The following is a 23,371-nucleotide window of genomic DNA, read 5'->3' as shown; positions in this document are numbered from 1 at the left end:
GTGGATGCCCCGGGGCCACAGGAGATGTCAGAGTTGTGGTCCTATTTTAGGATTTGTCAATTACTAAAACAAGTTTCTGCCAAACCTGCACCCCTTGAACTCATTACTACAAATCAGGAAGAAATGGCCATGGACAAAGCAGCGTGAGCTGGCTTTCCAAAAGGCAAAGGGAATGGTGACATCAGACACTGTACTCACACATTATGATCCACATCGTCCAGTGAGGCTTCCCTGTGATGCCTCACCTTATAGTAGAGTTGCAGTCATGTCACATTAGGAATGATGGAAGTGAATGCCCCATGCCCTTTCAGGTAACAGTGAGTGCCTGGGCACCCTTGCAGCACCTGGTCCATAGCTTTCTGACAGATGATCCTGCAAAAATAAGCCTTTAATAGCAATAAAACATTTTATGATTGTTTATGGTGAGAAACACTTTGGACTCCTCCTCCATCTCTGATCCATAGGTAAGACTCAGCTAAATCCACTTTGCTGAAGTGCTTCTCTCCAGAAAGATTTGCAAAGATATCTTCTATCCTGGGCGGAGGTTATTTAATGTTCCCTTACCAGTGCAGAGAGAAAAAAAATTACACACAGATTGACAGAGGGGCCTTGAGTCTGGTTGGAGGTGTAAAATGTTTCAACCAGTATTTGTATGGGTAAGAGTTTGCCGTCACTGCAGATCATCAGCCACCAGTGTCCATTTTTAATTCACGGAAAGGTTTTCCACTAACAACAACAGCACAAATGCAGAGAGCTGTCAGATCCAATTACCACAGTCCCTAAGTCAACTCCTACAACCACCACAGTGAAGGCCACAAGTCTCACCTGCCAAGCAGAGTGACCCCCCCACCCCACCCCACAGCCTTGTCATGAAAGATGTTATCCCACTAGAATATCTGTACATATGTGTGTGTGTGTGTGTGTGTGTGTGTGTGTGTGTGTTGAGATGCATTCTATGTTGAGTTAGATAGCTAAGCAGAGAGGAGTGTTGTGTATTTAATGTTTAAGCAATATTGTAAATACATTGTTTAATTGAATATTCTTTATTTGTTTAAATAATTCATTATGGGTTATGTGTAAAAGTAAGTGAATGGCATATATCATTACACCACCACATCATAAGTGTGCACCTCGTTAAAGTAAAAACTAAGTAGACATGTTTATCACCAGATCCGTGTCTTTCTTTCAATCAGCTTTATGTTTTTGGAGTTACAAAGCATAACAAATTGGGATTGGCTTCTGGTTGAAGATTAAATTCAAAGATGGGGTGGGGGTGGAGGAAACAGGAAGGGTGTGCTTGAAAAAGCACATCCCACCAAGCTCCATGACAGTTTCTATTCTGCTGTTAGAAAACAATTGAACAGACCACCAGTATAATAAGCTGGGGACTTGACCTCACAATCATCTTTATTAAGATCTTAAAAGCAGTGGTGGTGTATGCTTCATGATCAACTCCTCTTGGTGCACAAATGTATCGGTGATGTCCCAATCCTGGAATACTCGCAATTAAGTGCTGTCCATTTTATCCACCATAGGAGATTTTGGTGATCTTTTTGGTAGTGGTGTACATTCCATCTCAGGCAAATGTCATACAGACTCTGGATGATCTGAGCACTGGGATCAACATGCACGAAACAGCACACCCTGACACCTTCACCATCATTTTGGGGGATTTTAACCAGGCCAGCTTGAAAAAGTCCCTAAATAAAGACCATCATAAATCATTTGTAGAGCCAGAGGAAACAACACACTCAACCACTTTTACACTGAGATCAAGAATGCCTACCGTGCTGTTCCCCCCCCCCCCCCCCGATTCAGAAAGTTTGATCACCTGGCTGTACTTCTACTTGCTGAATATAGCAGAGATTGAAGACTACAGCACCAGCAATAGAGAGAGAGAAAAAAACTAAATATGTCAGGGATGGATGGGGTAAGAAGGGGAGGAGGGGCATTAACGCAAGTTAGAGAAGTCAATGTTCATGCCATCAGGTTGGAGGCTACCCAGCCGGTATATAAGGTGTTGTTCCTCCAACTTGAGTTTGGAGTTTCTCAATTTGGACCTTCTGAGGATCCCAGGTACTCACATTTAATTGACTCTGCATCTTGTTGTTTCCCCTGTCAAGAACATTGACTTCTCTAATTTCCATTAATGCCCCTCCTCTCCTTCTTGCCCCATCCCTGACATATTTAGTTTTTTTTTCTCTCTCTCTGCCCATCACTCTGCCTGTTCTCCATCTCCCTCTGGTGCTCCCCCCGCTTTCTCCTGAAGCCTCCGGTCCCATGATCCTTTCCCTTCTCCAGCTCTGTATCACTTTTGCCAAACACCTTTCCAGCTCTTAGCTTCATCCCATCCCCTCCGGTCTTCTCCTATCATTTCACATTTCCCCCTCCCCCCACTACTTTCAAATCTCTTAGTATCTCTCCTTTCAGTTAGTCCTGACAAAGGGTCTCGGCCCGAAACGTCAACAGTGCTTCTCCTTATAGATGCTGCCTGGCCTGCTGTGTTCCACCAGCATTTTGTGTGTGTGTTGTTTGAATTTCCAGCATCTGCCGATTTTCCATGTTATGACTTGTAGACGGCTACTTCAAGAGTGAAGAAACAATTCCAAGTGAGATTGGAGGTGATATTGGATGCACATCAACTCTGGCAGGGTTTGCAAGACATTCCTACAAAGCAAAACCCAATAGCATGAATGGCAGTGATGCTTCCCTACCAGATAAGCTCAATGCCTTTTATGCCCGCTTTGAAAGAGAGAATATAACTGCAGCTGTGAAGATCCTTGCTGCACCCATTGACCCTTTGATCTCTGTCTCGGAGACCAATGTCAGGCTGGAGGGAGTAAGAAATTTCAAGTTTTTGGGTGTTATCTCTGAGGATCTAACCAGGTCCCAATCTATCAATGCAGCGATGAAGAAGGCAAGACAGCAGCTATATTTCATTAGGAGTTTGAGGAGATTTGTTTGTCACATAAGACTCTCAAAACCTTCTACAGGTGATCCTTGGAGAGCATTCTGACAGGCGACAACACTGTCTGATATGGGGGGGGGGGCGGGGGAGCTACTGCGCAGGATCAAAAGAAGCTACAGGAAGTTATAAAATTACCCAGCCCCATCTTGGGTAGTAGCCTCCTTAGTATCCAACACATCTTCAAGGAGTGGTGTCTTAGAAAGGTAGCATCCATCATTAAGGACCCCCATCACCCAGGACATGCCCTCTTCTTATTGTTACTGTCAGGAAGGAGGCAAAGAAGCTTGAAGGCAAACACTCAGTGATTCAGAACAGTTTCTTCCCCTCTGCCATTCAACTCCTAAATGCACATTGAACTCATGAACCATAGAACATTACAGCACGGAAACAGGCCTTTTGGCCCTTCTTGGCTGTGCCGAATCATTTTTCTGCCTAGTCCCACTGACCTGCACCCGGCCCATTTCCCTCCATACCCTTCTCATCCATGTACCTGTCCAAGTTTTTCTTAAATGTCAAAAGTGAGCCCGCATTTACCAGTTCATCTGGCAGCTCATTCCACAGTTCAGCCCCCTCTAATGTTCCTTTTAAACTTTTTCCCCTTCAGTCTTAACCCATGTCCTCTGGTTTTTTTCTCCCCTAGCCTCAGTAGAAAAAGCCTGCTTGCATTCATTGTATCTATACCCATCATAATTTTATATACCTCTATCAAGTCACCCCCTCATTCTTCTATGCTCCAGGGAATAAAGTCCTAACCTATTCAACCTTTCTCTGTAACTCAGTTTCTCAAGTCCCGGCAACATCCTTGTAAACCTTCTCTGCACTGTTTCAACCTTATTAATATCATTCTTGTAATTTGGTGACTAAAACTGTACACGATACTTCAAATTCAGCCTCACCAGTGCCTTATACAACCTCACCATAACAGTCCAACTCTTATTTCAATACTTTGATTTATAAAGGCCAATGTACCTGTGATGCACTTTTAGGGAATTTTGTATCTGTATTCCTAGATCCCTCTGTTCTACTGCACTCCTCAGTGTCCTACCATCTAGGACACTGTTTAACTTGTATATTCTACCTTGGTTTGTCCTTCCAAAGTGCAATACCTCACACTTGTCTGTATTAAACTCCATCTGCCATTTTTCAGCCCATTTTTCCAGCTGGTCCAGATCCCTCTGGAAGCTTTGAAAACCTTCCTCACTGTTGACTACACCTCCAATCTTTGTATCATCAGCAAATTTGCTGATCCAGTTTACCACATTATCATCCAGATCATTGATATAGTTGACAAATAACATTGGACCCAGCACTGATCCCTGTAGCACACCACTACCTGTGAACACTACCTCACTTTTATTATTTTTGTTTTTGCACTATTTTTAATTGAACTATTTAATAACATATACATACTTACTGAAACTGATTTACTTTGTTTTTTCCTCTATATTATCATGTATTACATTGAACTGTTGCCCCTAAATTAATAAACCACGACATACGCTGGTGATGTTAAACCTGACTCTGATTCACACGCTTTCACTGTAATTGATGTGATGAAATGATCCGTATGAATGGCATGAAAAACAAAGATTTTCACTGTATATCTGCACATGGGACAATAATGAACAAATTTACCAATGCACGGCTTGTGAAAATCTAGTTGTTAAAATGTCCAAGTTCCCATACAATGTCTCAAATTGAGCGATACACAATGAATGACATCATTTTACAAAAACTGTGTCAGAGCTGAAGCATGACACACATCAGCAAGTGTCTGGAGTAAGACAACATAATCTGAACACAATTTTCACTGCAGAGAATAAATTGCTTTTCAATTGCACAAAGCTGCAAGAAAGAGGTGATTGAGATTCTAGGCAAAAGTACTTAATAAGAGGATAAATCATGAACAGAATACAAAATCAAATACAGAAAGAAATACTGGATTGTAAGATATAGAAAGAACATAAAAACTGTAAAATTTTTGAAATGAATAACCATCTCTTTGAAGAGCTCAGCACGTCAAACAATTATCTGTGAAAAGAAAGGAATTGTCAATGTCTTCAGCTGAAACCCTGAACCACGCCAGCTTGGTCCCTCCAGCAGATTGATTTTGCTCCAGATTCCAGTATTTATAGTCTCTTGAGTAAAAGTTCAAAGAAAATTTATTGTCAAAGTATCATAATATACTACCCTCAGATTCATTTTCTTGCAGTCATTCACAGTAGCACAAAGAAACAGAGTGGAATCAATGAAAAAGATCACACAAAGACTGATGCAGTGTACAAAAGAAGACTCTGCAAATACAAAAAAACAAAAAAATTCAAACAAATAAACTAGAAAAAATACTGAGCATTTGTGTTGCAGAGCCTTGCAGAGGGTGGTTAGGGGAGCAGAGAAGGTTATTGGAGTCTCCTTACCTTCTGTCCAAGACCTCTTTCAGAGTTGATGCCTCCAGAAGAGAGAACATCTTTAACAACCCCTCACACCCTCTCCATGAACTGTTTGTTCTTCTGCCATCAAGCAAGTGTTACAGCAGCATCAAAATGTAGTAGATAGTAGTTGATCAGCCATGATCTCAAAATGGCGGTGCAGGCTTGAGGGGTCGAATGGTCTACTTCTGCACCTATTGTCTATTAAAACTAAAACCACAAGGTTACTAAACAGCTTCCTCCCATAGGCAGTCAGCTAAATAGCTGCTCTACCTGACTCTGCTTTGGACACTTATAACTTGTTTTTAACTGACATGTGACTGTTGAGTTTTACTATTTATTGTTATGTTTATTATTTAGTGTCGCGTTTGTTATGTTATGGTTGCACTGCTCCTGGGAAACGCTGTCTCATTCTGCCCGGCAGAGCTGATGTACAGTTAGAATGACAATAAAGTTTTTGAATCTTGAATCTTGAAAGTGAGTTCATAGTTGTGGAATCAGTTCAGTGTTGAGATGAGTGAAGTTGGTTCAGCAGCCTAATCTGGTGGAAGGGTAATAACTATTCCTGAACCTGCCCTGGAATTAAGATTCCTGACCTAAGACTCCTGTATCTCCTTTCCAATTGCAGCATTAAGAAGAGAGCATGGCCACATCTCCAAAATATTTAAATTATTTGATTTATCAAAATGTCTGACTATAATTAAAATCTAAAGGAATGAGATTCCATGTTCATCAATTTTCAATAGAACCTAGTTTCTTTTCCTGTAGTTAAGGCTTTTATCCTATTGAAGTGTAGTTTTGTGCAAACCTTTTATGTTTTACAACAGCCTCTCACTATTCTGTATTTCTTAACCAAAACAAAAACTGTTTTTGAAAGATCAGAGAATGTTGGACACAATCACATATTTTTTTCTGGGGTAACGCAATTCATCCCAGAAACTGATCTCTAATTGGCTGAAAACCAATGCAAAAGTTAAAAATTAACCTGTTCTGCTACAAACATTGATTCTTGACCTGAAGGCTAGAAGGACAAATCCCTGACGATCATAAGGCAATTTGCCAAATGACACTGGGCAAATAGATATTTTGCGAAGTGTGCGTCAACAAAGCTATATGAGAGACAGCAAGAGAAAGAATGAAAAGTAAATAGGGTGAATTAAATTAAAAATAACAGCAAAAGTAGACTATCTGGTGTATGATGTCTGCTCCACCATTCAATAAGATCATGACAGGTCTTTTATCTCAACACTGCTCTCTAGGCGATATTTCAGGCAGGAGGCACAGCAGCCTCAAAACCCACGTGTGTGTTCAACAACAGCCTACTTCTCACTGGCATCAGCTTCTTGAACTGACCCATGAAACCATAATGCTACCTCATATACTTCCTCTCTCTCTCACTCTTGCACCAGGTGTCATTTGTGCTGCAAAAAGATCATTGTCGTAGCCTTATATACCATATGCATGTATACCTCAGACAAAAATAAACATGAAGCTGAACTTGGAAAGAGAACAAGGGAAATGGAGACCCATGGCATTTAGAGGGCATATGGGGACCAGGACTGGAGTGTCAGGAAAGGGAATGTGGAAACTGGAGTGAAAAGAAGTACTGGACTGGGGACCTTGGTGGATTGGAAGGTAGCACAAGGACCAGGGTCTTGGCAAGATGGAAGGGAGCTTGGCAATATTACCTAGTGAATTATTTACTGGACCATCGTGTTTTCCAAAGGTTTGGATAGCGTATTATTGGAGTCTAGGATTTTGCTAACCACTGATGTCAGGCTAACTGATTTGTAGTTACATTTTTTCCCTCACTCTTTCTTAGTGTCAAATTCAGTACAGAGAGAATGATAGAAAGAATAACTTAATATAAAGAGAAAGGGAAAAATGGAGCAAACATTGTAAGATTTTTAAATTCAGAAATTCTTTCAGAACAGATTAAAGATCAGTTAAAGATATTGTTAAAGATATCTTTAACAAAATCTTTGAAGATACAGTACAGTTAAAATATTGAAGTTTTAATTATTCCTTTTCTAACTCCTCATTTAATGTTGTGTCATGATTATTAATCACACAACTAGCAGAAATGTAATATAGAAGAACAACAGCCCCAACTATCAGAAGTAGATTTGATTTATTTGAAGCACAGAGGTGAACCTGATTTCCTCTGACAATAACATTTTGGAGTCTCTCATCATTTATTAATATTCTGTATTTCTATTCTCCTTATTAAAGCAAAATGTCAATCGGGAATAGAAATTAGGCTGTGATTATCTAAAATCAGAATCAGAATCAGAATCAAAATCAGGTTTATTATCACCGGCATGTGATGTGAAATTTGTTAACTTAGCAGCAGCAGTTCAATGCAATACATAATCTGGAAGAGAATAATAAATAAAATAAAAACATTGATAATAATATATAAGTAAGTAAATCAATTACAATATATGTATTTTGAATAGATTAAATAAGGGCAAAAAACAGAAATACTGTATATTAAAAAAAATGAGGTAGTGTCCAAGGGTTCAATGTCCACTTAGGAATTGGATGACAGAGGGGAAGAAGCTGTTCCTGAATCACTGAGTGTGTGCCATCAGGCTTCTGTACCTCCCACCTGATGGTAACAATGTGAAAAGGGCATGCCCGGGTGCTGGCGGTCCTTAATAATGGACGCTACCTTTCTGAAACACCGCTCCCTAAAGATGTCCTGGGTACTTTGTAGGCTAGTACCCAAGATGGAGCTGACTAGATTTACAACCCTCTGCAGCTTCTTTCGGTCCTTTGCAGTAGCCACCCCCACCCCCCAACATATCAGACAATGATGCAGCCTGTCAGAATGCTCTCCATGGTACAACTATAGATGTTTTTGAGTGTATTTGTTGACATCCCAAATCTCTTCAAACTCCTGATGAAGTATAGGCGCTATCTTGCCTTCTTTATAACTACAGAGTTTGTACATCAATGTTGGGACCAGGTTATATCCTCAGAGATCTTGACACCCAGGAACCTGCAGCTGCTCCCTCTCTCCACTTCTGATCCCTCTATGAGGATTGGTATGTGTTCCTTCGTCTTACCATTCCTGAAGTTCACAATCAGCTCTTTTGTCTTACTGACGTTGAGTGCCAGGTTGTTGCTGCGTCACCACTCCACTACTTGGCATATCTCACTCCTGTACGCTCTCTTGATACTACTCGAGATTCTACCAACAATAGTTGTATTGTCGGCAAATTTATAGATGGTATTTGAGCTCTGCCTAGCCACACAGTCATGTGTATATAGAGAGTAGAGCAGTGGGCTAAGCACACCCCCTGAGGTGCACCAGTGCTGATCGTCAGCAAGGAGGAGATGTTATCACCAATCTGCACAGATTGTGGTCTTCTGGTTAGGAAACTGAGGATCCAGTTGCAGAGGGAGATATAGAAGCCCAGTTTCTGCAACTTCTGAATCAGGATTGTGGGAATGATGGTATTAAATGCTGAGTATAGTCGATGAACAGCATCCTGACATAGGTGTTTGTGTTGTCCAGGTGGTCTAAAGTCATGTGGAGAGCCATTGAGATTGCGTCTGCCGTTGACCTATTGTGCCAATAGGTAAATTGCCTATCACAGAGAACTAGGAATACTCAGCTGTGATGGATATTCACCATCTTGAGCCCAGAGGGCCTTTTTGCCAAGCTCAGCTTTCTAACACAGCAGCGGACACCTGTAGAGATCAAAGAGTTGGTTTCAAGTAAGTGAACTTCCAACCAGTATTCTGTGTTCAGCTTCTTGTTGTAAACAGGAGTCAATCTTCTGTTATTAATGTAAATTGTGAGCAATAACCAGTCTGAAGTTAAAAAGACAACTTTACAAGCTAACAGCACTATCTATGGAGCACAGACTGCTGGCCCACAGCATGGAGATGACTGTCCAAGAGATGTAGTGTAAGACAATGGGGTTATATTAATTGGCCTGCATTAAACCAGACAACATTGGCTAAATTAATTAGTTAAAGGAAGTTTGCAGACTAGATTAATACTATCATCTAGCATATTAAATATCTAATCTATCAATGGTTGGGAGATTTGTGTACTCAGAGAATCACCCCTTACAGCATTAATAGGAGGTATTTGGGATCTCTGTTGCCTTTTTGACCATGTGTGAAAAAACAGTATTAATATTAGAGAGCAGTCAGGCTCATTCGAAATGGTCAAGAGACAGCAGGAGAATGGCAGAAAGATGTAATGGTTATACAGGTGCCTTCAATGACGGGTGATTTGGTCATCTGCAAATTGTTGCTATAACTTTTCTGCTTATAGGAATTTTACCTGTGATTTGTAAATCCTTTGTGTTTTAGAAATATTTTATAAGATAGAAATCTTCTTTGAGTTTTAAATGGGTTTTAAGAATTTAAGCTAAATTTTGATACGTATCACTAAAAATAAATGAACTGTATTTATACTACTTCACTAGATAGAAGTGCCTTCTCCTTCATGATGAGAAGGGACCCACTGCCCAGATAGTGGCAGCTAAACTTGTTATGGAGGATAAACAGGGAAGCTCTTGAAGAGTAGATGGCTACAGCTTAACCTCCCTTCAGTGACAGTACCCATAGCTATCTATATCAGATAGGGCTTAAGATCTTCGTTTGAGTTCAGAACTTCAAGGATAGCAAACCCAATACCATCACACAGCAGGTCAAACAACATTGTGAGGTGAGAAATTAAGTCTTTCATTTCATGTTGATAGCTTTTCATCAGAATTTTCTCTCCCTTTAGATGTTGCCCTAACTTCTGGACTTGTCCAACATTTTCTACTTTATTTTCAAATTTCCAACAAGTGTAACAATAATTTTATTAAAGCATGTTTTACTGAATGTTCAAATTCATTTCAAGCAGTATTTATTTAAAATTGCAAACAAAAAGACAGTAACATTCAGTTGTAATCCAATTAAAACAAAATACTTAGAGACAGGGCTGCAAGACAGAAGTAGAATTTTATTACAGAATTCATAGAATGAGGGTCTTCAACGCCATTTGATCATGACTGATCTATTTTCCTCTGTAGTTTCCTTTAACACCCTCACTAATCAAGAACCTATTAACCTCTGCTTTAATCACCCATTGACTTAACTTCCGCAGCTCTCTGCAGTAATGAGGTGCTGAATGAGTAATTCTTCAAGAGTGAATTTTACCTTTACTAAACAAACTGTAGGCAACCCCATGAAAATCACCCTTACAAAATTCACAAAACACATCTCCAACCTGTTAAGCCTCCAACCTGATGGCATGAACATTGACTTCTCTAACTTCCGTTAATGCCCCTCCTCCCCTTCTTACCCCATCCCTGACATATTTAGTTGTTTGCCTGTTCTCCATCTCCCTCTGGTGCTTCCCCCCCCCCCCCCCCACCACTTTCTTTCTCCCGAGGCCTCCCATCCCATGATCCTTTCCCTTCTCCAGCTCGGTATCACTTTCGCCAATCACCTTTCCAGCTCTTAGCTTCATCCCACCCCCTCCGGTCTTCTATCATTTCGCATTTCCCCCTCCCCCCTCTACTTTCAAATCTCTTGCTATCTTTCCTTTCGGTTAGTCCTGATGAAGGGTCTCGGCTTGAAACGTCGACATCACTTCTCCCTATAGATGCTGCCTAGCCTGCTGAGTTCTACCAGCATTTTGGGTGTGTCATTGAATTAGAAACAATAACAGAAAACAGAATGAAGTGCTGCAGAGAAAGTGCAGTGCAGATAAGATGCAAGATCACAATGATGTAGGCAGTGAGGTCAAGAGCCAATCTTATCATACCAGGGAAAGACTTAATAGCCTGGATATAAACTGTCCTTGAGCTTGATGTACCTTCATACCTTCTGCCTGATGAGGTGGAGGGGAAGACAAGTGAAAATATTGGGGTGGGTGGGATCTTTATGGTGGCTGCTTTACCAGGACAGAGAGAAATGTAGACAGTCCATGGATGGCAGGCTTGTTTCCTGTACAGAGTCCTCAACTCTGCTGTTTCTTGCAGTGATAGGAAGAGCAGTTGACACACAAAGTTGTGATGTATCTGGATAGGACACTTTCCACGGTGCACTGATAAAAATTGGTGAGGGTCGAAGGGGACACTCCAGATTTATTTAGCCTCCTGAGGAAGTAGAGGCATTGGTGAGCTTTCTTGGGCACGTCATCAATGTGGCTGGGCCAGAACAGCCTATTGTAGGGCAATGTAAGGGGGGGAAATCATACAGCCACCAACATTGACTTGGGGTTCATTTTAAGAGGCTGGCCTGACATGATGATGTAATGACGTGAAGTTTTTTTACTGTGCTTTATGTTCTGTGTTTGGCTAATAATGAAGGAGTTGTTCCCCTTAAACATAAAATACCTCTGCTATTTTATTTACAAAAACCTACACTATAGGTGATGTTCACTCATAGGAATTTGAAAAATATCAATCCTCTCAACCTGCTGATACTGCTGATATAAACCGTAGAATGAGTACCATCCCTCCTGAAGTCAATAACCAGCTCTTTTGTTTTGCTGACGTTGAGAGAAAGTTTGTAATCACACCACACCACACTAGGCTCTTTCTCATTCCTGTACTTTGACTCTTCACTATTTGAGATACAGTCCACTACTGTCATCTGCAAACTTGTAGACAGAGTTAGACCAGAACCTGGCCATGTAGTTGTAAGTGTACAGGGAGTAGTGTAGGGACCTGAAGATTCATCCTCGTGGGACACTAGTGTTGAGAGTAATCACAGCAGAGGTGTATCCTTACTGAGGTCTGCTGGCCAGGAAATCAAGGATTCAGTTGCAAAGGGAGGCATTGAGTCCCAGCTTTAGGAGTTTGGATATGAGTTTGCTTGGAGTTACAGTACTGAAGCTGAAGCTGTAGCAATGAAGGAAAAATGAGGTAGTTTTCATGGGTTCATGGACCTTTCATTCTTTCTTTGTTCTTTACATTATTATTTGCCCGTCATATAGTAGAGGTTGATGGTGAAAATATCGCTCGTATCAATATTTAATTAAAACCTTCTAATTCTGGATGAACAAACCTAAGCAACTAACAACTGCAATTGTGCTTCAAAGCAACTTAGAAACATTGAGCCATATCGTGCTGAGGAACCCTTAAGTTTGAAAAATTATAAGCTGGCAGAGTTCTTGAGAAATCTTAAATCAGTACAAAAATATCATTCAGTCACTTTGAAAATAATAACGTTGTATCTAAAATGAAGATTAAAATATTAAACCACTATACACTTATAAAGCAGGTAGTATGGAATGTGGTGACTGGGTGCTTACAGTGCAGAGTGGCGATACAGAAAGCTTCAGGTAGGCAGTCAGGCAATGTGAGTGGGAGAGTTCATGGCACATATACGATAATTGCCTATGAATATCTATGCAGTATTACTATAACGTGAGGCCACCACTTCTGATAATAAAAAGTGAAAGATTTGTGGAAGATTGAATGGCATTATATTCAGAGGGAGCTGAGTGTCCTAGCACACAAATAATAGTATGTTAACATGTAGTACAACAAGCAGCTAGATACATTGGCCTTCACTGCAGAAATACTTCAACACCAAAGTAAAGAATCTTACTGCAGTTACAGAGGGCGCTGGTGGGACAGCATCTGAAATTATGTACAGAGGTCCGATTACCATGAGAAAGGTAGGATTACATTTACAATGATGTGATGTTAACCAGATTGATCGTTGGAACTGGAGGATTGGACACTGCTTTAAAGGAAGAAATTAAGCCAAGGTGCTTTCAGTCCCAGTAGCCCAACAGAAGGCAAGAGACAGCAGCATTTACAATATTTTTTTTATCAGACTGAGTTACACAGCATAGAGGAAAGCCTGTTGGTCCAGTTTGTCTTTACTGACCACGATGCCTGCCTGAGCTAGCCTCATTTGCCTATGTTTGGCCTACTCTAGAAGAGGGAAGCAGGATATACCCAGAGTGAGTTTTGTTTTAAGTGGTTATGTTTAAGCTGATAGTGGTGAGGCTTTGAGGCTGAGCAGCAGAAACAGGTAGGTGCAAGTAAGGCTTTCCTCGGAAACCTATATATCAGAATAGTCAATATTGTAAATGGTTATCAGAGTAGCTAGGATGCCAGTCAGGGCATTAGCACACTCCTCCTGCAGGATGTAGGAGATCAGAGACATTGCCAGTGGCCACCAGAGCAAGCAGGTTTCAATGAAGATTTTCCTGTGGCCATTCCTTTCAGCAACAAGTATTTCCCTTTGGATAATACTGGGAAGAGATGACCTATCAAGGCACAGCAGCAGCAGCCATGTTCGTGGTACTGTGAGTGGCTCAGGGACTCAGTAGAAGATGATAAAGTCAGGCCTAGCAGAAGTGATGGCAGATTTGATAGTCAGGCTTGCAGGCTTGGGGGGAGGGGGAGGAACAGACAGGAGACTCTGTGGCTACAAAAGAGATGCCATGATGGCATGTTACCTCCTAAGTGCCAAAGTTGGAGGCCATCTTGAAGCAGCTGCAGAACATTCTTGGGGGGAGGGAGGGTGAGCAGCTGGAGATCATGATGCACATTGCCACCAGTGGTAGGAGGCCTTGCTCAGTGAGACTTGGGAGTTAGGAAAGAGGCTGAAAATTAGGCCTTTGAAAAGTAGCAATTTTTGTGTTACTGTACTCACAGTGTCATGTGCTAATTAGGGCAGAAATAGAAAGATAGTGCAGATGAATGGCTGGACCTAGGGGAGAGTATTATGTTGGAGTAGGGCAAATTCCCAGAATGTTCAGCAGGAATTAGGAAGTTAATTGGGAACAGCTGTTTTTTTTTTGGCAAGTTCACATCTGACATGGAGGGTGTTTAAAGATCCAGAGTACAAGGCAGGTAAATTCCAGTAAGAAGGAAGTGCAAGGATGAAAGAGAGGTGGTGAATTTAGTCAAGATAAAGGAAGCATAGGAAGGTTTAGGAAGCTAAAATCAAACAAAGCCCTTGAGGATTATCTACAAGCAAGAAAAGAACATTCATTAATTCAGAACAACACACACAAAGTGCTGGTGGAACACAGCAGGCCAGGCAGCATCTATAAGGAGAAGCTCTATTGACGTTTCGGGCCGAGACCCTTCGTCAGGCCACATGCTGCCTGGCCTGCTGTGTTCCACCAGCACTTTGTGTGTGTTGTTTGAATTTCCAGCATCTGCAGATTTCCTGGTGTTTGCTCATTAATTCAGAATTTGGCTTACCCATGAAGGACAGAGTGGGGTGCTCAATGGTGCATATTCTAGCTAGAGGTCTGTAAATAGTGATCTGTACTGGGACCTCTACCCTTTGAAATGTATGTAAATGGCCTACAGGAAAATGTGGAAAGGTGGGTTAGTAAGCTCACAGATCAAAGATTGATGGTGTTCTGGATGGTGTAGAAAATTTCAAAAGAATAAAGTGGCATATATAGTACTGTGCAAAAGTCTTAGGCACAGATATATTAGGGTGCCTAAGACATGTTTCTGGAGTAATTTTATGTATTGCATGGTGCTGCTGCCACAAAAAAAAAACAAATTTCATGATATATGTGAGTAATAATAAACCTGGTTCTGATATGGGTCTCTATTGTGGACAGAGAGTGGGAAGGGGGCAGGAAGAGGAGATTCATGGTTGGGAAAAGGGGAAGGGAGCAGGAAGCACCAGGGACATTCTATAATGATCAAATGACCTTGCCTGGTGCCTCAGAGCTGTGTGTGTCTGCATCCACATCACCCCCACCCCCCCGCCCCCCAGGCCTTAATATTCTCCACAACATGCTAGAAATGCTAGAAATCCTGTGACAGCGTTTAATAGCGACAGCCGGTGGGGGTCTCGCGTGCGTCCTTTCCCTTTGCCTGGGATTGGCGGGCTCACCACGGAAGAACGGCTTTAGCTAAAGGAGAGGCCACGAGTGAACGGCCACACCAACGGGACTCCCGAAGGATCAAAATCATAAAGGTTGGAAAACCCGTAGCGGTACCTGTTCCCATTCTATTCCTATCTCTCTCTCTCTCCAACAAAGTGCAACACAGCGACAACCAAAAGGCTGCAGCCTGAAATGAACTGAGTGACTTTTATATTTCCATTGGACAATACATTATCCCCTAGACAACGATAGAGCCATTTCTTATTGATTATTATTATACCCGCACTTTTAGATTTAGTATTGATGACGTATATTATCTGTGTGTTTGCATTGATATTATTTTTGTGTATTTTTACTAATAAATACTGTTAAAAATAGTACCATCAGACTTCAATGGACCTCTCTATCTTTGCTGGTAAGTGATCCAGTTACGGGGTTCGTAACAGCACAAAGCCTTGTGGTGCACCTGCATTGATGGTGATTGTGGAGGAAATGTTATGACCAATCTGAACTGATCAAGTCTGCAGTGAGCAAATCGATGATGCAACTACACAAGGAGGTATTGAGATCTAGGCCTTGGAGCTTATTGATTAGTTTTGAGGGAGTGATAATATTGAATGCCGATCTGTAATCGATAAAGAGCATCCTGATATATGCATCTTTGCTATCCAGATATTCAAGCATTGAGTGAAGGGCCAATGAGATAGCATCTACTGCGGATCTGTTGAACAAGTAGGCAAATTGAAGTGGATTCAAGTCACTTCTCAGGAAAGAATTGATATGTTTCATCAGAAACCTCTCAAAGCATTCCATCACTGTGGATGTAAGTGCTACTAGATGATAGACATTGAGCCAGGTTACCACCTTCTTCTTAGGCACCAGCATAATTGAAGCCTGCTTGAAGCAGGTGGGTACCTCAGACAGCCAAAGCTGTCTCAGTGAACACTCCAGCCAGCTGATCAACACAGATCTCCAGTACTTGGCCAGGTACCCTATCTGGCCCAGATGCTATCTGTGGGTTCACCCTTCTGAAGACTGGTCACGCATCAGCCTCAGAGACTGAAATCACAGAATCATATATAACCATATAACAATTACAGCACAGAAACAGGTCATCTCGACCCTTCTAGTCCGTGCTGAATGCTTACTCTCACCTAGCCCCACCGACCTACACTCAGCCCATAACCCTCCATTCCTTTCATGTCCATATACCTATCCAATTTTTTTGAAATGACGATATTGAATCTGCCTCTACCACTTCTACTGGAAGCTCGTTCCACACAGCTACCAATCTCTGAGTAAAGAAGTTCCCCCTCATGTTATCTGGAGCTGTGGGAGTTTGTGATGTTTCCTCCATGGTTTGTCAGTCAAAGAGCATAGAAGGCATTGAGCACATCTGGAAGCAAAGCCCTGTTGTTGTCTATATCACTTAATTTAACTTTATAAGAGGTGATAGTATTCAAGCCTTGCCACAGTTGTCGAGCATCCTTTCAGATTAGTTCAAAATTGTAACTTCACATGTGAGATTGCTTTCTGGAAGTTCTACCTGGACCTCTTGTGCTTTAGTTGGTTTCCAGACCTGAATGCTACTGATCTGGCTCTCATCAGACTGTGATCTCATGGTTTATCCAGGGCTTCTCTTTGGGGAAGGCTCTGAATGATTTTATGGGGCACACTCATCCACAACTGTTTTTATAAAGTCTGTGGTAACCATGGCTATTCGTTCAGATCCTCTGATTAGTCCTTGAATACGCTCTACACCACCGACTCTGAACAATCCCATAGCTGCTCCTATGCCTTCTGAGATCATTTTACTCTTTAGTAGGTAAGATGATCAACAATTAGGAGGAAGACCGCCAGATGATCAGATTTCCCAAAACGTGGTCAAGGGATGGAAAAGTAGACATTCCTTATGTAGTGTTGGGACTTCTTGTGTTGCAGGTAATATGTTGACAATAATTGGGCTGATTTATTCAAATAAGCCCGACTGAAGTCCCCAACAATGATTTAATAGATTGTTTCTTGTTTGCTGATCGGGGCATCAAATACCTTGAGTGCCTGCTTAACTTTGGCCTTTGGTGGTATGTAAACTGCAGTCAGGATTATGGAAGAGAACTCTGTTGGTAAGGAAAATGGCTGGCACTTAAACTTTGAAGACGTGGTTGGAGAAAAAGCAGATGGAGTTCATGTAAGGTGTTACATTTTGGGAGGTCAAATGTAAAGGTACAGTAGACTGTTGAGCAAGACCCTTAACAGCATTGATGTACAGAGGGATCTTAAGTTGCTAGTCCATAGCTCCCTGGAAGTGGCTGTACAGGTTGTTAGGGTGGTAAAGAAGGTGCATGCCATGCTTGTCTTTATTAGTCAAGGCACTGAGTTCAAGAGTTGTGAAGTTTTGTTGCAGCTTTATAAAACTCACCAGGCTGTATCTGGAGTATTGCATTCAATTCTGGTCACCTCATTGTAGGAAGGCTGTGGAGGCTTTGGAGAGGGTGCAGGAGAGGCTTACCAGGATGTCCCCTGGTTTAAAGGGCATGTGCAATGAGGAGAGATTCAACAAATTTGGGTTGTTTTCTCTGGAGTAGTGTGGAGACTATGGGGAGACCTGCTCAAAGTTTATAAATTATGAGAAAAATATATAGAGGAGATGGTGAGTATCTTTGCCCCAGGATCAAAATGTCTCATGTTAGAGGGTATACATTCAAGGTTGGGGGGAAGAGTGGTTGGTTCAAAGGAGATATGCAGGGCAAGATTTTTTAGAATGGTGTGTGGTAGGAATGCACTGCGGGGGTGAATATGATAGAGGTAATTAAGAGTCTATTAGACAGGTACATGAATATGCAGAGAATGGAGAGATATGGATTTTTGTGCAGCAGAAGAGATTAGTTAGGAGTTTACTGAAGTCTGTTTCTGTGCTGTACAGGACATAGAAAGAATGTAAGGAATGAAGGTACGTGTGGACCAGTCAACCCTTCAAGCATGCTCTTCAACAAATTCATAGTTTATCTTCCATCTCAAGGGGGTGAAGATAAGGCAATATGATCCTATTCCCAGTTGCCATCTTCTCCTATGTCTGAAGCTCAGCTTTGAATGAAATCAATCATTCTACCTCCAAAGACCTCTGAGGTAGAGGGTTTTGAAGACTCATATTTTTTTGAAAGAAGACATTATTTTCCAGTCCAGAATGGCATACTCTTTATTTTGAGAATTTGAAACTCAACCACCTCCTCCCACCCCAGATACTATACTTTCAGACAGGGAAATGTCCTCCCATACCTACCCTCTTAAGTTCTATAATTGTGTATTTCAAAAAAAAACCTTTCATAAACTGCCAAGTCTGAAGCATGTGAGTATATCGCTTCCAGTTCTTTGTGCTCTAACATTGTTTGGCAATCTCCTGGGTAGAACAATATTGAAATCCTTATGAAAATCCAAAAACTCATTTCTATTCAACTAGTTGCACCCTGAAAGAAATCTATGCAAAAGGCAAACTTGATTTCCTTTTCATAAATTAATGCCAGGTCTACACTTGCAAATTCAGCAGGTGGTCTGATTGGAATGTACAAAAAGTTTATGGAATTTTAAAAGCCACCTGAGAAACATTTTCTTTGTCCAGGGCACTCCCCTGAATTACAGGAATATATTCCCTGAATCTGTGGAATTTGTTGCCACAGGCAGTTGTAGAGGCCAGGTCATTGAGTAGATTTAAAACAGAGGCTGATAGAATGTTGATTAGTCATGCTGTGAAGGCATATGGGGAGAGGGGAGGAATTGGGTCTGAGAGGGAAAAGGGATTAGTCATGATGAAGCAGACTTGTTGGCCAAGTAGCCTAATTCTGCTCCTATATCTTATGGTCTTATAAGAAATAGAGATCACTCTTCTCCATTTACTATATCTTGATTCCCTTAGTATCCACAAATCTGTCTTTGGTAGGTAGTGAGTAGCTGGAAAATGCAGGGATAAGTGCTGGTGCTCCAGCGGTTCACAATATAAATGAGGGGTGCAACATCCCTAAGTTTGCGCATTACATAACGTGTTGAAGAACGGGGTGGAGGTGATGCAGTGTGAAGAGGATGCAAGGATTTTCTAAGAGGATTTAGATGAATTGGCTGAGTGCTGCTGTTGAAAGCAAGTGCTCAGGTGCAGCAAACAGTTGAGCAGAGGTGTATTGCATTGTGTTGTGATACAGCGCAGTATAGGCCCTTCCAGCCCCTTGAATCACGCCGCTCAGCAATCCCTCAACTTAATCCTAGCCTAATCACAGGACAGTATCTACCATAGAACATTACAGCACAGAAACAGACCTTTTGGCCCTTCCTGGCTGTGCCAAACCATTTTTCTGCCTAGTCCCACTGACCTGCACCTGGCCCATATCCCTCCATACACTTCTCAACCATGTACCTGTCCAAGTTTTTCTTAAATGTTAAAAGTGAGCCCACATTCACCACTTCATCTGGCAGCTCATTCCACACTCCCACCACTCTCTGTGTGAAGAAGCCCCCCCCCCCCTCAATGTTCCCTTTAAACTTTTCCCCCTTCAGTCTTAACCCATGTCCTCTGGTTTTTTACTTCCCTGGCCTCTGTGGAAAACCATATAGTGGTCTACCAGCACTTTGGAATGCGGCAGGAAATTGCGAGTACAGGGGCAAGGATGTCCCAGAGCAGCTATACAGGGTTTTGGGTCCCATTTGGAGTTTTGTGTTAAAGTTTGGTCTCCTTTTGGGGAGTATGTTATTGCTATAGACAGTTTACAATGAAGATTTACTGGATTTATTCTTGACTTGAGGGGACTGATTTATGAGGAAAGATTAGGTTGGATAGGCCATTGTTTACTGTCATATAGAAAGTTGAGAATGTCTTTCATAGGAACTTAAGAAATACTTATAAGACTAATCTGGCCAGACTAGATATAGGGAAGATGTTCCAGATGATTGTGAAGTCCAGAATCAGGAATGTTATCATAAGTTACTTCAACTAAAGCATAGTGAATTCTTTCTCATAACCATAACTACCAAATAGCCATTAAATATTTTCAAAAAGGAAGGAGATGTGTTTCATAATATCAAAGGGATCAAGGATTTGGAGAGAAAACAGGACTTGGATTTTGAAGTGAAATAAACACAGAAATTGCTGGAAATGCTTTGCTGGTCAGACTACATTAGTGCAAAGAGAACTAGTTAACTTTTCAGATCTTAGACTCTTGGTGAGAACTTTCTCAGACCAGTAACATTACCCTGTTTCCCTCTCCATAGATGCTGCCTTCCAAACTTTCTATTTTTATTGTAGATTTCCAGCACCTTTGCAGGGTTTTTTTTTTAAATCACCTATAGCCGATGAGACATGATCGTCACGCTGCTGCAGTCCGTTCTAAACCCTAAAGAACTTTGCACCAGAGTTAAAACTCCGGCAAATGGCTCAGGTTTGGCACCCAGCTCCGAGAAGGAAGCAGTTCCAACCAATGGGCGGGACGGGTTTGACTGCCACTTGTGCCTTCCAATGGGGTTCGGCCGCAGGGGGGCGGGCCTGTGTGTGCTGCTTGCGCCTTATATCAGGGGGCGAAGGGGGCGACGCGCCATCGACTGTTGGACGGTGACAAGATGGAGGGTTCCCGGGATCAAGCTAGCGACCAGCTGAGGGGCTGGAAAAGCTCGAGGGCTGAGGTGGTGAGTGTGGCTGTGGCTTCAGAAGATGGGGCCCGCGTGATTCGGGCGATTGAAGTCACTTTGAGCTTTTGAGTTATTTACCTGGAGGCAAAGGTCTTTGCTCGGGATGGAGATCATTTCTCCTCTGTATAGCCGAGGCGGCGTATAACCGGAGGCCAGGTTTAAGAACAAAATCTCAGGAGAACATGCTGCATAAGGGACGACAGTCGGTTGTTCTGACTTTGAGGCATCAAATAAACTGTAGTTAATGTTCTGCCACCGTTACTTTTCCGGCCTGTTCTCCTTAGCCCCTGATTCCTTTTTAATTTTCCAAAATAAGCTATTCAGTCTATATGAGAGAGAATTCCAACAAGTCTGTAAAACGTTCTGTTCCACTTTGGTCTTAAATGGTAAACTACTTTCTTTGCGACCACGACCTCTTGGGATAGGCAGCATGTACAAGCCCTCTGACTGTATATTTTAACGCAGTCACCTCTTGTTTATCTCAACTCTGAATAACAGCTTTGGTGTTTTTAATTTGTCCTCATCTGACGACGTATGGTGAATCTTTGCAACACCTCTTCTAGCGAATCTGTACTTGATAAGAAGGTGCATAACATCGTGAAAGCCCAAGTAGAAATGGGAAATTCAGCCCATCAAGCCTGCTCTGCTTTTTAAAAAGATCACGCCTGACTTTATATTTTTCAAGCCTGTCTTCTTGCGCTTTCTCTGTAACTCTTGATAACCTTGCTGATTGGGGATTTATCTAGGGGATCAATGTACAGGAGGAACTCTACCCCTACAGCTCTCTGTGACCGTTTCAAAGACACTGATCGGGAGCCAAGAAGTTCTTCCTCATTTCAGTCTTAAATGGGTGCCCCTTTATTCTAAAGCCATGTACGAGGCGTGGCCTCACCAGCTCCGTTTGTAAAAGCAATAATTCCTTTATCAAATTGAGAAGCATTTTGTTTATTTACTCCCATCAAAGCTGGAATGGGTCAAAATGCGTCATTTGCAAGTACTCAAAACTTTCAGACAAATAAACAGTTTTATTACGTTGGAATCTTAATGTACTGGGAATGAATAAAAAAACTATTTAAAATCTTGCATTTGTTTATAGTTTTTTATTTTATAATGAATGAACCTTATGGGAATGTTGATTTCAGCAGGAAGGAATTGCAATGCAAGTGCTGGGAACATCTATGGAAGTGATGCAAGTGGTTGACTAGAGTCAAATCTGGAGGAGTTTGAAACATCTGGCTATCAATGTAGTGACCATTTTGCCATTACTTTGACCATTTTCTTGTTTTTTTTACTTAAACAGGAATTTTAGTCAATAAATGTTTGGCTCTTATGAAATCAGGTGCATAATATTAAAAGTTCAAAATAAATTTACTATTAAACTGTGTCACCATGTATTACCTGGAGATTCATTTTCTTGTGGGCATTCAGTATAGGTACAAAGAAACACAATAGAATCGATAGGAAAACTCCACAGATGGGCAACCAATGTACAAAAGAAAACTTACTGTGCAAGCACAAAAAAATATTAAATAATATTGAGAACTTGAATAGTAGAGTCTATGAAAGTGAGTCCATAGGTTGTGGAATTGGTCTTTGAACAGCAGATGAAGTGATCAAGATTTGAATATTGATAGTTCCCCCACCCCCCCCCCCCCCAACATGCTAACAAAGTCCAGATCAAGGGACCTGAGTGAAACCAGATACAAAGCATGAGATAATGCTAGGTATTAGTGCAAAGAAGGTTTGTGTAGTTGTGGAGAAAATGTCTCAATTTGAGATTGTAGTGATGAAAAAGAATAAATATAAACATTCTTATAAATATAAGAAGCTATGTTTTTGTATAAATGGACGTTAAGTATTTTTCTGTGTACAGAACTCCTGACATGCTTTTCCAGTGCTTTCTATAATTGACATGTTGGACCCACCATTGGTTTTAAATTCAAAGTAAATTTATTGTCACCATGTGCAGCTCTGAGATACATTTTCTTGCAGATATACTCAATAAATCCATAATGGAATAATGACTATAATAGAATCAATGAAAGACTGCATCAACAGGGTGGAGAACCAGTGTGCAAAAGATAATGTGCTGTGCAATACAAAAAGAAAGAAATAATAAATAAACAAACAAACAATGAATGTCAAGAATGTGAGATGAAGAGTCCTTGAAAGTGAATCCATAGGTTGTAGGAACTTTTCAATGTTGGAGCAACTGAAGTTGAGTGAAGTTATCCCCTTTGGTTTAAGACCCTTTATTAGCTGGGGGTTAAGATTGTGTAGAAAGCAAAATTGTAACATCTTTAAGTGGAATATATTTTGATCAGAGTTAATCAATGGAAGAAAGGGAGTTAATTTTTTTGAAATAAGCACTTTCAGCATTGATTTTAAATGGTGAAGACTCAAGGAATAGAGCCCTGGAATAAAAATTAACACAGAAATGTGTGTGGGAAAACACTGATTGAAATACACATTTTC

General features: G+C 41.3%; 1 protein-coding gene across 1 annotated transcript in view; it reads left to right on the top strand.

The window, feature by feature from the left end:
• Positions 1 to 20,742: 20,742 nt before the first annotated feature.
• The window catches only part of cat (catalase), a 30,913-nt gene continuing 28,284 nt past the window's right edge, over positions 20,743 to 23,371 (top strand). The window contains exon 1 of the mRNA XM_059975459.1: positions 20,743 to 20,893. Coding sequence (XP_059831442.1) covers positions 20,828 to 20,893 — 66 coding nt within the window. The 5' untranslated portion in view covers positions 20,743 to 20,827. The remainder of the gene's footprint in view (positions 20,894 to 23,371) is intronic.

Source organism: Hypanus sabinus, chromosome 7 (genome assembly GCF_030144855.1).
Source record: "Hypanus sabinus isolate sHypSab1 chromosome 7, sHypSab1.hap1, whole genome shotgun sequence".
In the NCBI taxonomy this organism is placed as follows: Eukaryota; Metazoa; Chordata; class Chondrichthyes; order Myliobatiformes; family Dasyatidae; genus Hypanus; species Hypanus sabinus.
The sequence above is the reverse complement of the archived record's forward strand: the minus strand, read 5'-3'. Positions and strand labels throughout refer to the sequence as shown.